Source organism: Eutrema salsugineum, unplaced genomic scaffold (assembly GCF_000478725.1).
Source record: "Eutrema salsugineum unplaced genomic scaffold, Eutsalg1_0 scaffold_3, whole genome shotgun sequence".
Classification (NCBI taxonomy): domain Eukaryota; kingdom Viridiplantae; phylum Streptophyta; class Magnoliopsida; order Brassicales; family Brassicaceae; genus Eutrema; species Eutrema salsugineum.
Genome location: NW_006256756.1, coordinates 13,760,185 through 13,771,818, shown reverse-complemented (window position 1 = coordinate 13,771,818; position 11,634 = coordinate 13,760,185). Strand labels below are relative to the sequence as shown.

Here is an 11,634-nt window from a genome sequence, read left to right as displayed (position 1 = left end):
TACTAAAAGTGTTTTTGTTTTAATATAATAGATTATATTTACCTTTTGAGGTACAATTATTTTTAAATCAAAACATTATTATGAATATTTATATTTTGGCTCCGCCACTAGTTCAAAGTACTAATAACCGTTTTTCCATACTTCTTAGTTAGATTCTCGAAGAAGTTAACATCAATAAGTTAAACTAACGAAAAGAATTAACATTGATGAAGAGAATGTGGTATTGATTCATCAAAATTTTCTCAACGATGTAATACAGGTTTAGTGAAAACAATTAAAAAATATTAGAAAAAGCAACAAATTTCAATCCAAATTTCAAGTATAATTTTAAACCTGGTTAGTACTGTCTAGTTAAAATGTTTTTTTCCAAGAAAATAAAATAATAATTATCCAATTTTAAAACCACAGAAAAATGAAGGAGCTAAAGAACGAAACCACTGGAGATTTTTATGGGTGAAACAAAAGTATCCAAAGCATATGAAACGTTTCTTTAAATCAATGGTCAAGGGAACAAGACCCTACTCAATCTTCAAAACCTCTAACTCATAAAGTCACCCTTTGTTTTTGTTTCCACTTGCCCTTCCCATCACGGCTGCATAAAGCTCAAAGCTTAATTTTGGTCGGAAGGCACAGAATCATCCAGTATCAGTCATTGTGCTTGCCGCCTTCTGTGCCCACCTCTGCTCCGGTATCGGTGGTTGCTCATGAAGTAACTGCGAAGTCCCCTGCTCGAGATGGCTGCAACCGAACGCGGTTGAAGACGACCCATGTCAAATGCTCCAAGCGATCCCAAATCAAAGTATCCACCTTCCAAAGAATCATCCGACTCAAGGTCATCACCATAAACACCATTGTACGGTTCGATCACATAGTCTCCAAAAACCATAGCCCCAGGTGTTGACGACATGACTGTGCTAATCACATCACTCCTCTCTCTCTCAACTTCAAGCTTCTTCCATTTCTCCTCAAGCACAGGGTCTATGGCTCTTGGTTTGGCTCTTGGGTGAACAGACTTGACATGTTTCCTGAGCTGTCTATAGTTTCCGAAAAACGAACAATTGTCTTTCATGCATGCCCTTTTCTTCGAATTCAGATACTTCCGGGCATCTTCCACAATAGTCCAACCTTTCACCTCTCCCCTACAAAGTGGACACAACAGCTCTGGTGGTTTGTCGCTTTTCTCATCCTTAGTATACGCTTTTTTGTACTGCTCTAGACAGTTTGAAAACCTGTTTCCCGTGGCACACATGTAAGGACGGCATCCTTTGTGGTAAGATGAGCATAGGAGGACAACTGAGTTGTGAGGGATCTCAAGACAGACAGGGCATGTCACACCCTTCCAAGCTTTTCCTTTCAAAGTCTTCCTATGTCGCTTCTCCTGGCTTCCTTTGGTAATAGCCTTTTTAATTTTGTTTAGAGCGTAAGGGCTGTCTCCAGACCGATAATGGACTCCATCTGCATTCACTCTCCCCATCTGACAACATAAAATATTATAAGATATATTAAGAAATAGAATTGAGAATATACTTTACAATACTCTTCTCGAGTAATCAACATTCATATAAAAAATTACAAATGACAAACTTAGAACACTCATCAAATACGAGTATTGTTTCTGAAATGATTCAATGATTCTGCTGGACTCAGAGGGTATCCTGCAGAATCAGCATATTTCTGACATCCTGACCTAATAAGACAGTTCTAAGAGTTTCACATCTTTGATCATGATCCAAAAACCACCATAAGGGAGTTAAACCTCAGATAGTATAATTGTACCACAACAACCAGAAACTAATCCAAGACAGTAACGTAAATATATCATGTTCAAAGAATGGCAAAAATGCTTCTAATCCTACAAGAGACCTTAATCAATGCAGATGCGATAAGCCAAAGAAAACACATTTGGACCCAAATGAAGGAACACGATTCTAAATGATTCTTTAGTAAGTGAAGCATCCTTACCTTTCCCTAAACACCACCCTACCCAAACCCACCCCATCTTAATGCCAGCAGAGCTTTAACGGCGGATAACAAACCACAACTTTCAAGATTCTCACCGACAGCATAGGCTCAAGCAAAGTCTGCAGGATTTTCCTGCTCATGAACTTCGAACAAAATAAGATTTTGGACAATTCAGACGTCACACAAGAAATAAGAATCCGAAAACAAACAGGATTCCTAAAAAAAGTGATCCTGGTCTCATTTTTAAACTCTTAACTAACCCAAATTTCTCCACTTGACAATAATTTTGATCTGAATGATCGATTAATTGAAAGAGAGCAAATGCTCAGAATTTCAACAGTATTAAACAGTATTCTTAATCAAATAATCCAACGATACAAACATAAACGCAAGAAGAAAGAGAGCAAATGCTACACAAATCTCAGATAAACAAAGAGGCCAATCTATCAGAATGATTAAACAACGAGAAAACAAAAGGCACAAAGTAAGGATCGCGTGAATGTATAACCCAAAAAAAAAAGCAAAAGCAATAAAACCATTAGAAAAGATTAAGCGATAACTCAAATCATTGTAACACTACTCTTAGAAGAAAGATCGAGACAAGACAAAGACGATAAAAGAATAACTCCCAAGAACTCACTAGAAACAGATCGACAATATACTAGATCGAGTATCTTATATATGGAGTATACCCGGAGAATCGGAAGCGATAGATTCCGACGGATGAGGGGTTGCTTGATTACGGCGATAGCGGAGGAGACGCCCTAAGCGGCGGTCTCAACGGTAGCGATAGTGTAAATCTGACGACGAGAGATTTCAGTGTTTTAATAAGGCCTATTCTATTTCGGCGATGTTTGAGATGTTATAGGCCCATTTAATATTCTGGGGTAGTAGGCCCGATACTTGGGTTTGGTAGAGTCTCTGGTTAATGGAGCTTAACCTCACATATTCCTCTCCCTTATAAGAAATTCTCATATACTCTTTCTATCTTTATATTTTGTTTTTGATTTTCTTTTTAATACAAAAGGGTATAAAAAGACAAAAAAACCATTAATGAATAACCAAATTACATATCCAACTGGACTCAAACCAGATCCAATTTAATTAACCGAAATGATTAAATTAAACCAATTTAATTATTTTAAACTAACCTTTAAACCAACCAATTTAATTAAACCAGAAAGCAAACCTAAACCTAAACCCCACCCCCTCCAAAACCGGATCTATTCCCGCCTCCTTCGTCTCCCTTCTTCGATCGATTCCATTATCTCCATACTCCATCATTTTCGGACTCTTCGATTCATCATCTTCTTCCATCATTTTCGTCTTCTTCCATCATCTTCTTCCTCTTCGATTAAATCCCCACACTCTTCGCTCACCGCCACTCACTCGCACTCACTCTCCACTCTTCACCCTTCAGATTTAGGGTCGTCGCCGTCGCCGTTTTAGGCTTGCCACCACCGCCGTTTCACACTTCCGTCATCGCCGAACAGGTATCTTCTAGGCTTAAGAGTAATTAAAACCTGAATTTATGATTTTCTTCCCTCAACCCTAAACCCCAACTGATTTCTGATTTTTTGTTTCAGAATTTTTGGAGGATGTCGACTAGGGGTTCACCTTCTCAACCAGAGAGATCTGAGGCTGAGTATGCTACTGCATCAGAAGAAGGATTGGGTTCAAACTCAAATGTTGATCCATTACAACCGGTATGTAGTTTAGTACAACTAGAATTATCGTGTATAATTGAGTTTTGCTTGTGGTCTACCGGTTAGTACAACTGGAATTATCGCGTACAACTGATTTGTGCTTGTGGTTGAACGAAATGTAGTTTAGTACAACTGGAATTATCGCGTACAACTGATATTTGCTTGTGGTTGAACGAAATGTAGTTTAGTACAACTGGAATTATCGCGTACAACTGATTTTTGCTTGTGGTTGAACGAAATGTAGTTTAGTACAACTGGAATTATCGCGTACAACTTATTTTTTGGTTTTGGTTGTACCAAGAATACTAGTTGTACCAATACACTTATATTCACTTATCCTATGCGTTTTGATTGCAGCAAGAGGACGTCTCAATACCGATGGAACCTCGAGGTTTATTCTTCAAGCAAAGCGAGTATCGGTTATACCCGAAGCTTCAATCAAGGTGTGAAACCTTTAATTTCATGGAAGTCTTCAAGAGGCTTGATATCTCAGAGAGAAACTGGTTTGAGAACCACCCACAATTCAAGCATATTGTCCACATGTTTATCCAGAAGAATAGAATGTTAATGGGAATGTGGATGTTGCTTCTCCGAACAGCAGTGACAGACAAGCAGCGGCAGTGTTGGTTTGTTGTGAATGGTGTGCCTGTTCGGTATTCAATCAGAGAACACGGCCTTCTTTCAGGATTATTCTGCCACCATTATCCAGCCGACTATGAGCAGTTAGGGAGTATGTATTTTGTGGAGGAGCAGTTTGGAAAGACCAATATTGAGGTCAAAGAGGTGCGTGAGAAGCTGGAATCAATGGATTTCATTGAAGGTTGTACTGATCGGTTGAAGATGGTTGTACTTTTCTTCTTAGCAACTGTCATCAAAGGAAAGTCCAAGAAATATGGTGGATCCATAGACCCATTCATTCTCCGAGTGGTGGATGATCTGGATCTGTGTGAAACGTTTCCCTGGGGTCGTTTCACTTTTGATGACGTCTTAGCTGAGGTTGCACATCTGGTGGATCATTTTGGAGGATCTGTTCGAGGGAATTGGACTTTTCCGGGGTTCATATTGCCTTTAGAGGTAATGTTATATGTTTTAAATTCAGTATAACTTGTAAAACTAAAAATCGTAGTATTAGTACAACTAGTATTCTTGGTTCAACTTGATATAGTGTATAGGTAGTAGTATTGGTACAACTCGTGTTTCGGGTACAACTAGTTGAACTGGTATTATTGGTAGAACTGGCATAACTAGTACGATTATATGTGCAGATTTTGGCGTTTGAATCTATCCCGGTTCTAAAAGCAGCATTTCAAGAAAAAGTTGGGAATGCAGATGGTGATTGTCCAAAAATGTGCAAGTGGAAGTTTAAGAGAACAGGCAAAACAGGATTTTCTTTAGCTGATATTTATGAAGTGCTTGGAGATACAAAGGTTTAGGAGTCTCCTTTCATTTTATATTTATACATTATTAGAGATTTAGTTTAATTTAATTTTTGTTTTTCGTTAAACAGGATATTATCAGTATCTTGGTACCTGAAGATGGAGAAGCCAAACTCTTGCTTGACATCCTAGACGAGCATGTATGGGATGACTTCAAAGTAGGAGAGGATGATGCTGTTTCTGACCCTGTTGTTGATAGTTGGCACACGATTTTAGTCCAGCAAAAGAAGAAGATACACTTGAAGGATCTGTACCTATTAGATGTTAAATCCCGAGAAGACCAGCCATTGCCCAAACCGACAGATACTGAAGCGGCAGGAAGTGAGGATGTGTTGAAGAAGATGGAAGAAGGGTTTATAAAGATTAACGAGAAAATGGAAGAAGGGTTTAGGAAGATTAATGAGAAGGTTCATGAGATGGACACAAGACTGAAGTCTGTAGAAATGAAAATAGCTGATCAAAGGAGAGATTCAGATTTTATGGATTTTCAGTATGAAGATGTGGGGAGAGTGTATGAAACAGGTGGAGGATCAAATGCAAGAGGTAAAAAAAGATATTTATTTCTTTCCTCGCTCATAAGTGTATGTTCAAAAACAAAATTAGGAGACTAGGGACGCACCTGCACCTGCACCTGTACCTGCGGAGGAGACCAGGGACGCACCTGCACCTGTACCTGCGTAGGAGACCAGGGACGCACCTGCACCTGTACCTGCGGAGGAGACCACAGACGTACCTGCACCTGCAGTGGAGACCACAAACGCACCTACACCTGTACCTGCGGAGACTCCTGAACCACCAGCAAAGAAACCACGCTACAAAATATGTATGCGGAAGAGTGAAACCACGCTACAAAATATGTATGCGGAAGAGTGCTGAGGCTAAAAGGACGGCTGAGCTCATTAGGAATAGGAGAAAGGGCACCAGGAGAAAGGAAGAAACGAGAGGCTGAAAAAAAGAAGTAGAAGAAACAAGTTTTTTTTTGTTTTTGTTGAAACTAGTTATTGGTTTTTGGTGAAACTTGTAGATGGTTTAGGTTGAAACTAGTAGGAGGTTTTTTATGTTTGGTGAAACAGGTTTTAGTTAAAACTACTAGGAGGTTTACTGTTTTAATTAAATTATGTTTTCAGATTTTTTAGTACAACTGGTATTATTGCGTACAACTAGTGTTGTTGAAACTAGAACAAAAGGAATTTTTCAGGCCCAAAAACCACATGTGCGCCGTCAAATTACACGAGCGCCGTCAAATTACACGAGCGCCGTCAAACTACACGAGCGCCAGCAAAATAATTATAAAAATAATTAATTACTTTTTTGCGCCGTCAAATAATATACAAAGTTGTACCCAAGTAGGTAAGTTGTACTCTATTTTTTTTTATTACACAGAGTTGTACTTTCATAGATAAAACGATTTTATTAGTTATATCGTACTAGAAATTACATTTTTATAGTTGTACTTTTGAAAATAGTTAATAATAAGACATTTAAGACACATATAGATAATTAAATGTATAAAATTATGTTTTTTTGTTAATTTCTTATAACTATATAGCATTAGTTGTAATAGTTGTCATAGAAGTATAAGGTATATGTTATGAAAATATGATTTTTGTGTTCTCAATATTCAAAAATGCATCAAGTTGGATTTACATCATCAAAATAGATATGAAACTAAATCCTTAAACACATCCTGCTTTCCGAAATGCGGTATTTTAAAAACAAAAAAAAAAAGATCCAGTACCTGATAGTTGTACTAGTTGTACCCGATAGTTGTACTAGTTGTATTCGATAGTTGTACTAGTTGTACCCGATAGTTATACTAGTTGTACCTGCATAATTATACTAGTTGTACCCAATAGTTGTACTAGTTGTACAGCGATTACTATTCTCTTTCCTCTTGCTCTGGTACATTAGGATCATTATACAACCATGCTCCTAGTCCTCTTCCTCTTCCTCCTCCTCTTCCTTCTCTTCTTCCTCTTCCTCTCCCTCGATGTTCTCCAACTGATGGATGCCTAATTGTGTTGATGCGTCCTTTTTTCTTAATTATTTCTGGAGGAAATATACATTTTGCTCGGATATGGTCAGGAACAACCCAGTCATCTTTATGGGGGACTGGATAGATTGTCCTGCAGTAAGCCAACGACCAATGTTCCATCCAATAATAGTGGGAGCAAAATTCACGTAGATGGAGCTCTCTATCCCCGCTCATAAAGATAGCAGCTGCTATTGCATGCACACACGGATACTTATCGATATCAAACCTCTTGCAACTGCAACTTTTATTTCTCATATCAACCAGATAAACCTTGCCATCACGCCCAATCACATTGTACTCAAGGTGGTAGCTGTTTAACTCATGCACCGTCAAGATATTTGCTTCCACACATCTCACATGCATTTCGTTCTCCACATATGGCACAAGCTTATGTGCCGTAGAAACTTCATTAGACGCCTTCCTATACTTGTTAAACCATTCAGCTAATTTTGCAATAATCACATCAATCATTGGTAACAGCGAGTATTTCCTTGCTTCTACAAAAACGCCATTGATAGATTCTGCACAATTGGTGGTGTCTATGTTATACCTGTCTCCGGGAAAATAGCATCTTGCCCATTTCTCCTCACCAACAGTTCTGTCCAGATAGTCGGCTGCATCTGGATACATTTTCCTAAAAGCACTATATAGTGTCAAGAATTCATTCTCTGTATAAGCATGAGCACAAGCTCGGAACTTCTTCGCACAAGTTGCTCTATTGACTCCACTGACATTCCCTTTCACGTTTTGAGACAAATGATATATACAAACACCATTCTGAGACAATGGAAAGACCTCACGTATTGACTTGAGGAGACTTACGTTTCTATCAGAAAGAAAAACCAGTTCAGGAACATCTGGTACAACTGATCTCAACTTGCTCATAAACCACATCCAACTTGCCTCTTTCTCACCATCAACTACACCAAAGCAATTGGATAATGGTGATGGTCAGGATCCTGAGCTGTAGCAACAATTAAAACACCACCATATGCATTTTTAAGGTGGGTAGCATCCACAGCAATCACTTTTCTCATGACTTGAAAACCCTCAAGGCAAGCTCCCAAGGCAAAGAAAAGATACTTAAACCTGTTTCCCTCATCCAATTCCACATAAGTGCGTGTACCAGGGTTCATGTACTCTAGCATATACAAATAAGAGTGCAACAACTGATAACTCTCCTCTGGACTTCCCCGCACATCATTAGCAGCTGCTCTTTTACCTCTCCATGCAGTAGAGTATGATACTTTAACACCAAATGCGTTTTGAACCAAACCAATCAGTTCTTGTGGTGCTGGAGTTTTAAGTTTGCCTGGATAATCAGAATGGCAAATAGACCTGACCAACTGTGGTGTGCCTTTCCTTCGATTTTTGCTTGTAACTGTAGTAGCTCGAGAACATGTATGAGTCTTGATGTACGTTCTAACTGAGAAAAGATCTGAATTCTTCGTCTTTGCAGCTCGTAAATACCACTTACACCCATCTTTTGCTCCACGACATTTTAACACATATCGACGTGTATCTGACTGGATGATATCAAACTCAAAACCATTTTTACGGGAGGCTACAAACACTAATTCTTGTAATGACTCCTTTTTGCCAAATTCTTGTCCTACAACTAAATCAATACCATCTTTCCATGTATGATTCACGTACACATCTCCTTCTACAGCAGGTGCCACCTCAATATCATCATACATACCAAAGTCTTCATGCACATTATTTCCAACATCTTCACCATCTTCACCATCTTCAGCATCTTCACTAACAACATCTTCTTTCTGCGGTTCTGATGGTTCACCTTTGTAAAAAGTATCCATACCATCATTAACATCATCACCATGTTGTGGCTCTGACGGTTGCACAAATCCCTCATTTTGCTCAACATCTGTGATGAGCTCCACATGCAAAACCCTTCTACACTGATTATTATTCACTTGCATTAGATAACCAAATACATCTTCATCATTCCGAACATATGATGGCTTCTTGGGATCCAATATCAGTGGAAAGTAGCTAAGTCTAAGCTGCGTCATAGCTCCATCTACCATAAGCTTTTTGCAAATTTTATCAACCAGCCCATTGTAAGTGATCTCTTCCATAGATGTCTTAATCACTAAAGTATGAATTTCAACCTCTTCTGAGTTCCACCTCATGTATTCACCGTCCTTTGAATAACATCCCCCCGAATCAAAACATATGATTGTGCATCGAGTGTTACTCATCGTTCTGTTAAAAGAAAAAATAAAAACTGTTAGAATATATTTATAGTTGTACACCAGTAGTACTAGTTGCACCAGTTGTCTAAGGAAAACCAGTTGTACTAAAAGCTTCTGGTTACAGATCGACGCTTCTGAAGATTCATACGTATTCTAGTACTCTAGTATACTTAAATAGCCAATGTAAATCCCGAACAAACGTATACATAAGTTTACTAACAGAAAAAAAAACCACAAACATAATTTCTAAACCCTAAATGCATAAACTCGTTTTTTTGTTGAAAAGAGAAGAATTTACCTTCAAATCACGTTCTGGGTCGTCGAGATCAGCTGAAGAAATGCTGCAGGATATGTATTTGTCAAGGGTTGAAGATCGCTGAAGCTTCCAGAGTTTTGAAGGAAATCGCTGAAGCTTCAAGGGAAGGGAGCTGTAAAAATTTTTTTTCTGGTTTCTACGTACAAAGAAGAAGAAAGAAGAAGAAGAGAGTGGGTCCCATTAACATAGGTGGTTGGGCTGGGTAGGTTCAAAGTAAAACCAAAATTAATTGGTGTGGGATGGGTGAGAAATTAATTGGTTTGGTTTAAAGGGAGTGGGGCCATTTTTAAATAAAGGGTAAAGTAAAAAGGGTGAAAAATAGGGAGAAATAGAGAGGAGTATGTAGAATAAAAGGGGAGTATATAGAATTTTTAAAACTCATTAAGAGCATTTGAGGTTAAACTCCCTGGTTAATGGAGAATGACTCTTGGTCGCCAAATATAGTAATATACGCTTGAAATCCCTAAATCCGTAAAGGTAAGTCGAAATCCTCCGATTTAGAAACTTAACAATTCACTTCTGAACCGGTGTTGATTTGAATCCAATTTGCTGCATGAATCTGTTGATTCAAGAGTTTCGAAATCCCTTCTGGTTAGGTTGCAATCCTCCTATGAGTACACATAGCTCTAAATCGAATATGTCAGAATCATCCAACCTGAGAACTGAATATCTCCTTTCATGCATACTGATATTGGGTTGATTGCACTTCAAAACGTGCTTTCGATGAGCTGAGAATGTTCTCTATGTTGTTTTGATTCAGTGAATCTTTGTGATTGACCCTGAAGCATCAAACAATTGTCATAGGTTTGTATAAGCTTTAATAGCATAGTTTGGAATCACCCGGTTTGTAAATTGGATTTCGGTATGGTCCGACCTAAATGGACCAAAATCCACTTTGTTATGAATCTCTGATTAGTTGAGTTTATAGAAAATTCAGTTTGTTGCTCAACTCCTATTTGGCTTGGTATGCTCCATAAAAGGGACACATATCCTTGTTGGATCGCTTAAGCAGTGCGTTTGATTGAACTCTGGTTAAGCAGTCCATATCACGTGATACACAAAATTATAATATATTAAATATTATTTTAAAAATAAATTTTTAAATTTTTAGTTATAAATGTTAGTTATGCGAAATTATAACGAAATAAGCTGTCTATTTACCTTGTTGACAAATTATAATAAATTTTTTATTCAACCCATTAACAAATCATAATATTTAATAAATTGAGTATACCACCTACTTTTAAAGCTAATATTTTGAACTCCAATACTTATTTTTGTAGATATTCAAAAATTAGAATCATAACTCATTCATATCAAACTAAACCGTTTACTTAACCCGTTCTTCACTCGCTCTAAATATAACTTTAAAAACATCAATTCTAATATGTACCGTTTAATGACTCTCACTCAACCATGAATTTTTTTTTAAAAAAATTAATTTTCTCAAGTAATCATGTAAAATATAGCTGATTATAGTAAAAAATATTTTAACATTTTTTTAATATCATAACTTTTTAACTTTGATTTTTCACATTTGAACAATTGAGAAAAAAGATTTTCTCACGTTTTTTAATTGAATATATTAAATAATATTAAATAATATTACAAAATACAAACCAAGTGGAACCGTTTTCTCCTCTTGCGAAAGACAATAAGCAGATTTCTCATCGAAGAGATTCTTCGACTGGTTTTTTCTCTTGCCGACGTCGGCTCCGTCGTCGGCTATACTTTTCCTTTATTTATTTTAGTTATATTTCTAAGGCTAGATGGGAGATTCTATTGATTGTCACCAAACAGCGACTTCACAAGATGTTTTCTTCTCTCTACGACTAGATTTCGTTTTGTGTATTTCCCTTCATTTCGTGGTTTTAATCTTCAATTCCATTTTCTATGCCTCAATTTATTCTGCTTTTCCTTTGTTATTCTTCGTCTTATGTTGTTCTGCTTCTTACAAAAC

At 37.5% G+C, this 11,634-nt stretch overlaps 4 protein-coding genes across 6 annotated transcripts; 1 reads left to right on the top strand and 3 right to left on the bottom strand.

Annotated features, from left to right (window-relative positions):
• Positions 1–426: 426 nt before the first annotated feature.
• LOC18014813 lies at positions 427–2,798 on the bottom strand. 3 transcript variants are annotated; one of them, XM_006397236.2, is made up of 3 exons: positions 2,655–2,798; positions 1,963–2,105; positions 427–1,474 (listed from the first exon to the last, which is right to left on the bottom strand). In XM_006397236.2, exon 3 carries the CDS (start codon positions 1,472–1,474, stop codon positions 650–652), a length of 825 nt encoding a protein of 274 aa, XP_006397299.1. In that variant the 5' UTR covers positions 1,963–2,105; positions 2,655–2,798; the 3' UTR covers positions 427–649. The 3 variants fall into 3 exon arrangements, with proteins under 3 accessions (XP_006397299.1, XP_006397298.1, XP_006397300.1); XM_006397235.2 differs by having other exon boundaries at positions 1,963–2,094; positions 2,655–2,775; XM_006397237.2 differs by lacking the exon at positions 1,963–2,105 and having other exon boundaries at positions 2,655–2,788.
• Positions 2,799–3,560: 762 nt separating this feature from the next.
• Positions 3,561–6,142, top strand: LOC112085458 (uncharacterized protein At3g43530-like). Its single transcript, XM_024154672.1, has 5 exons — positions 3,561–3,668; positions 4,026–4,742; positions 4,934–5,095; positions 5,176–5,647; positions 6,129–6,142. Exons 1-5 carry the CDS (start codon positions 3,561–3,563, stop codon positions 6,140–6,142), a joined length of 1,473 nt encoding a protein of 490 aa, XP_024010440.1.
• Positions 6,143–6,898: 756 nt separating this feature from the next.
• On the bottom strand, positions 6,899–8,033 carry LOC112085457. The gene is made up of 2 exons (XM_024154671.1): positions 7,169–8,033; positions 6,899–6,930 (listed from the first exon to the last, which is right to left on the bottom strand). The coding sequence occupies exons 1-2, from the start codon at positions 8,031–8,033 to the stop codon at positions 6,899–6,901; spliced, it is 897 nt and encodes a 298-aa protein (XP_024010439.1).
• Positions 8,034–8,059: 26 nt separating this feature from the next.
• LOC112085456 lies at positions 8,060–9,295 on the bottom strand. The gene has a single exon (XM_024154670.1). It carries the CDS (start codon positions 9,293–9,295, stop codon positions 8,060–8,062), a length of 1,236 nt encoding a protein of 411 aa, XP_024010438.1.
• Between the last annotated feature and the right edge of the window lie 2,339 nt (positions 9,296–11,634).

Bases quoted from the DNA above. Each gene is read 5' to 3' on its own strand.
- LOC18014813 (XM_006397236.2), bottom strand. From the start codon at position 1,474: ATGGGGAGAGTGAATGCAGATGGAGTCCATTATCGGTCTGGAGACAGC.
- LOC112085458 (XM_024154672.1), top strand. From the start codon at position 3,561: ATGTCGACTAGGGGTTCACCTTCTCAACCAGAGAGATCTGAGGCTGAG. The intron at 4,743-4,933 runs GTAATGTTATAT...TTATATGTGCAG, and splicing joins GGTTCATATTGCCTTTAGAG to ATTTTGGCGTTTGAATCTAT. The intron at 5,096-5,175 runs GTTTAGGAGTCT...TTCGTTAAACAG, and splicing joins AAGTGCTTGGAGATACAAAG to GATATTATCAGTATCTTGGT.
- LOC112085457 (XM_024154671.1), bottom strand. From the start codon at position 8,033: ATGTGGTTTATGAGCAAGTTGAGATCAGTTGTACCAGATGTTCCTGAA. The intron at 6,931-7,168 runs GTATATTTCCTC...ATAATTATGCAG, and splicing joins TGACCATATCCGAGCAAAAT to GTACAACTAGTATAACTATC.
- LOC112085456 (XM_024154670.1), bottom strand. From the start codon at position 9,295: ATGAGGTGGAACTCAGAAGAGGTTGAAATTCATACTTTAGTGATTAAG.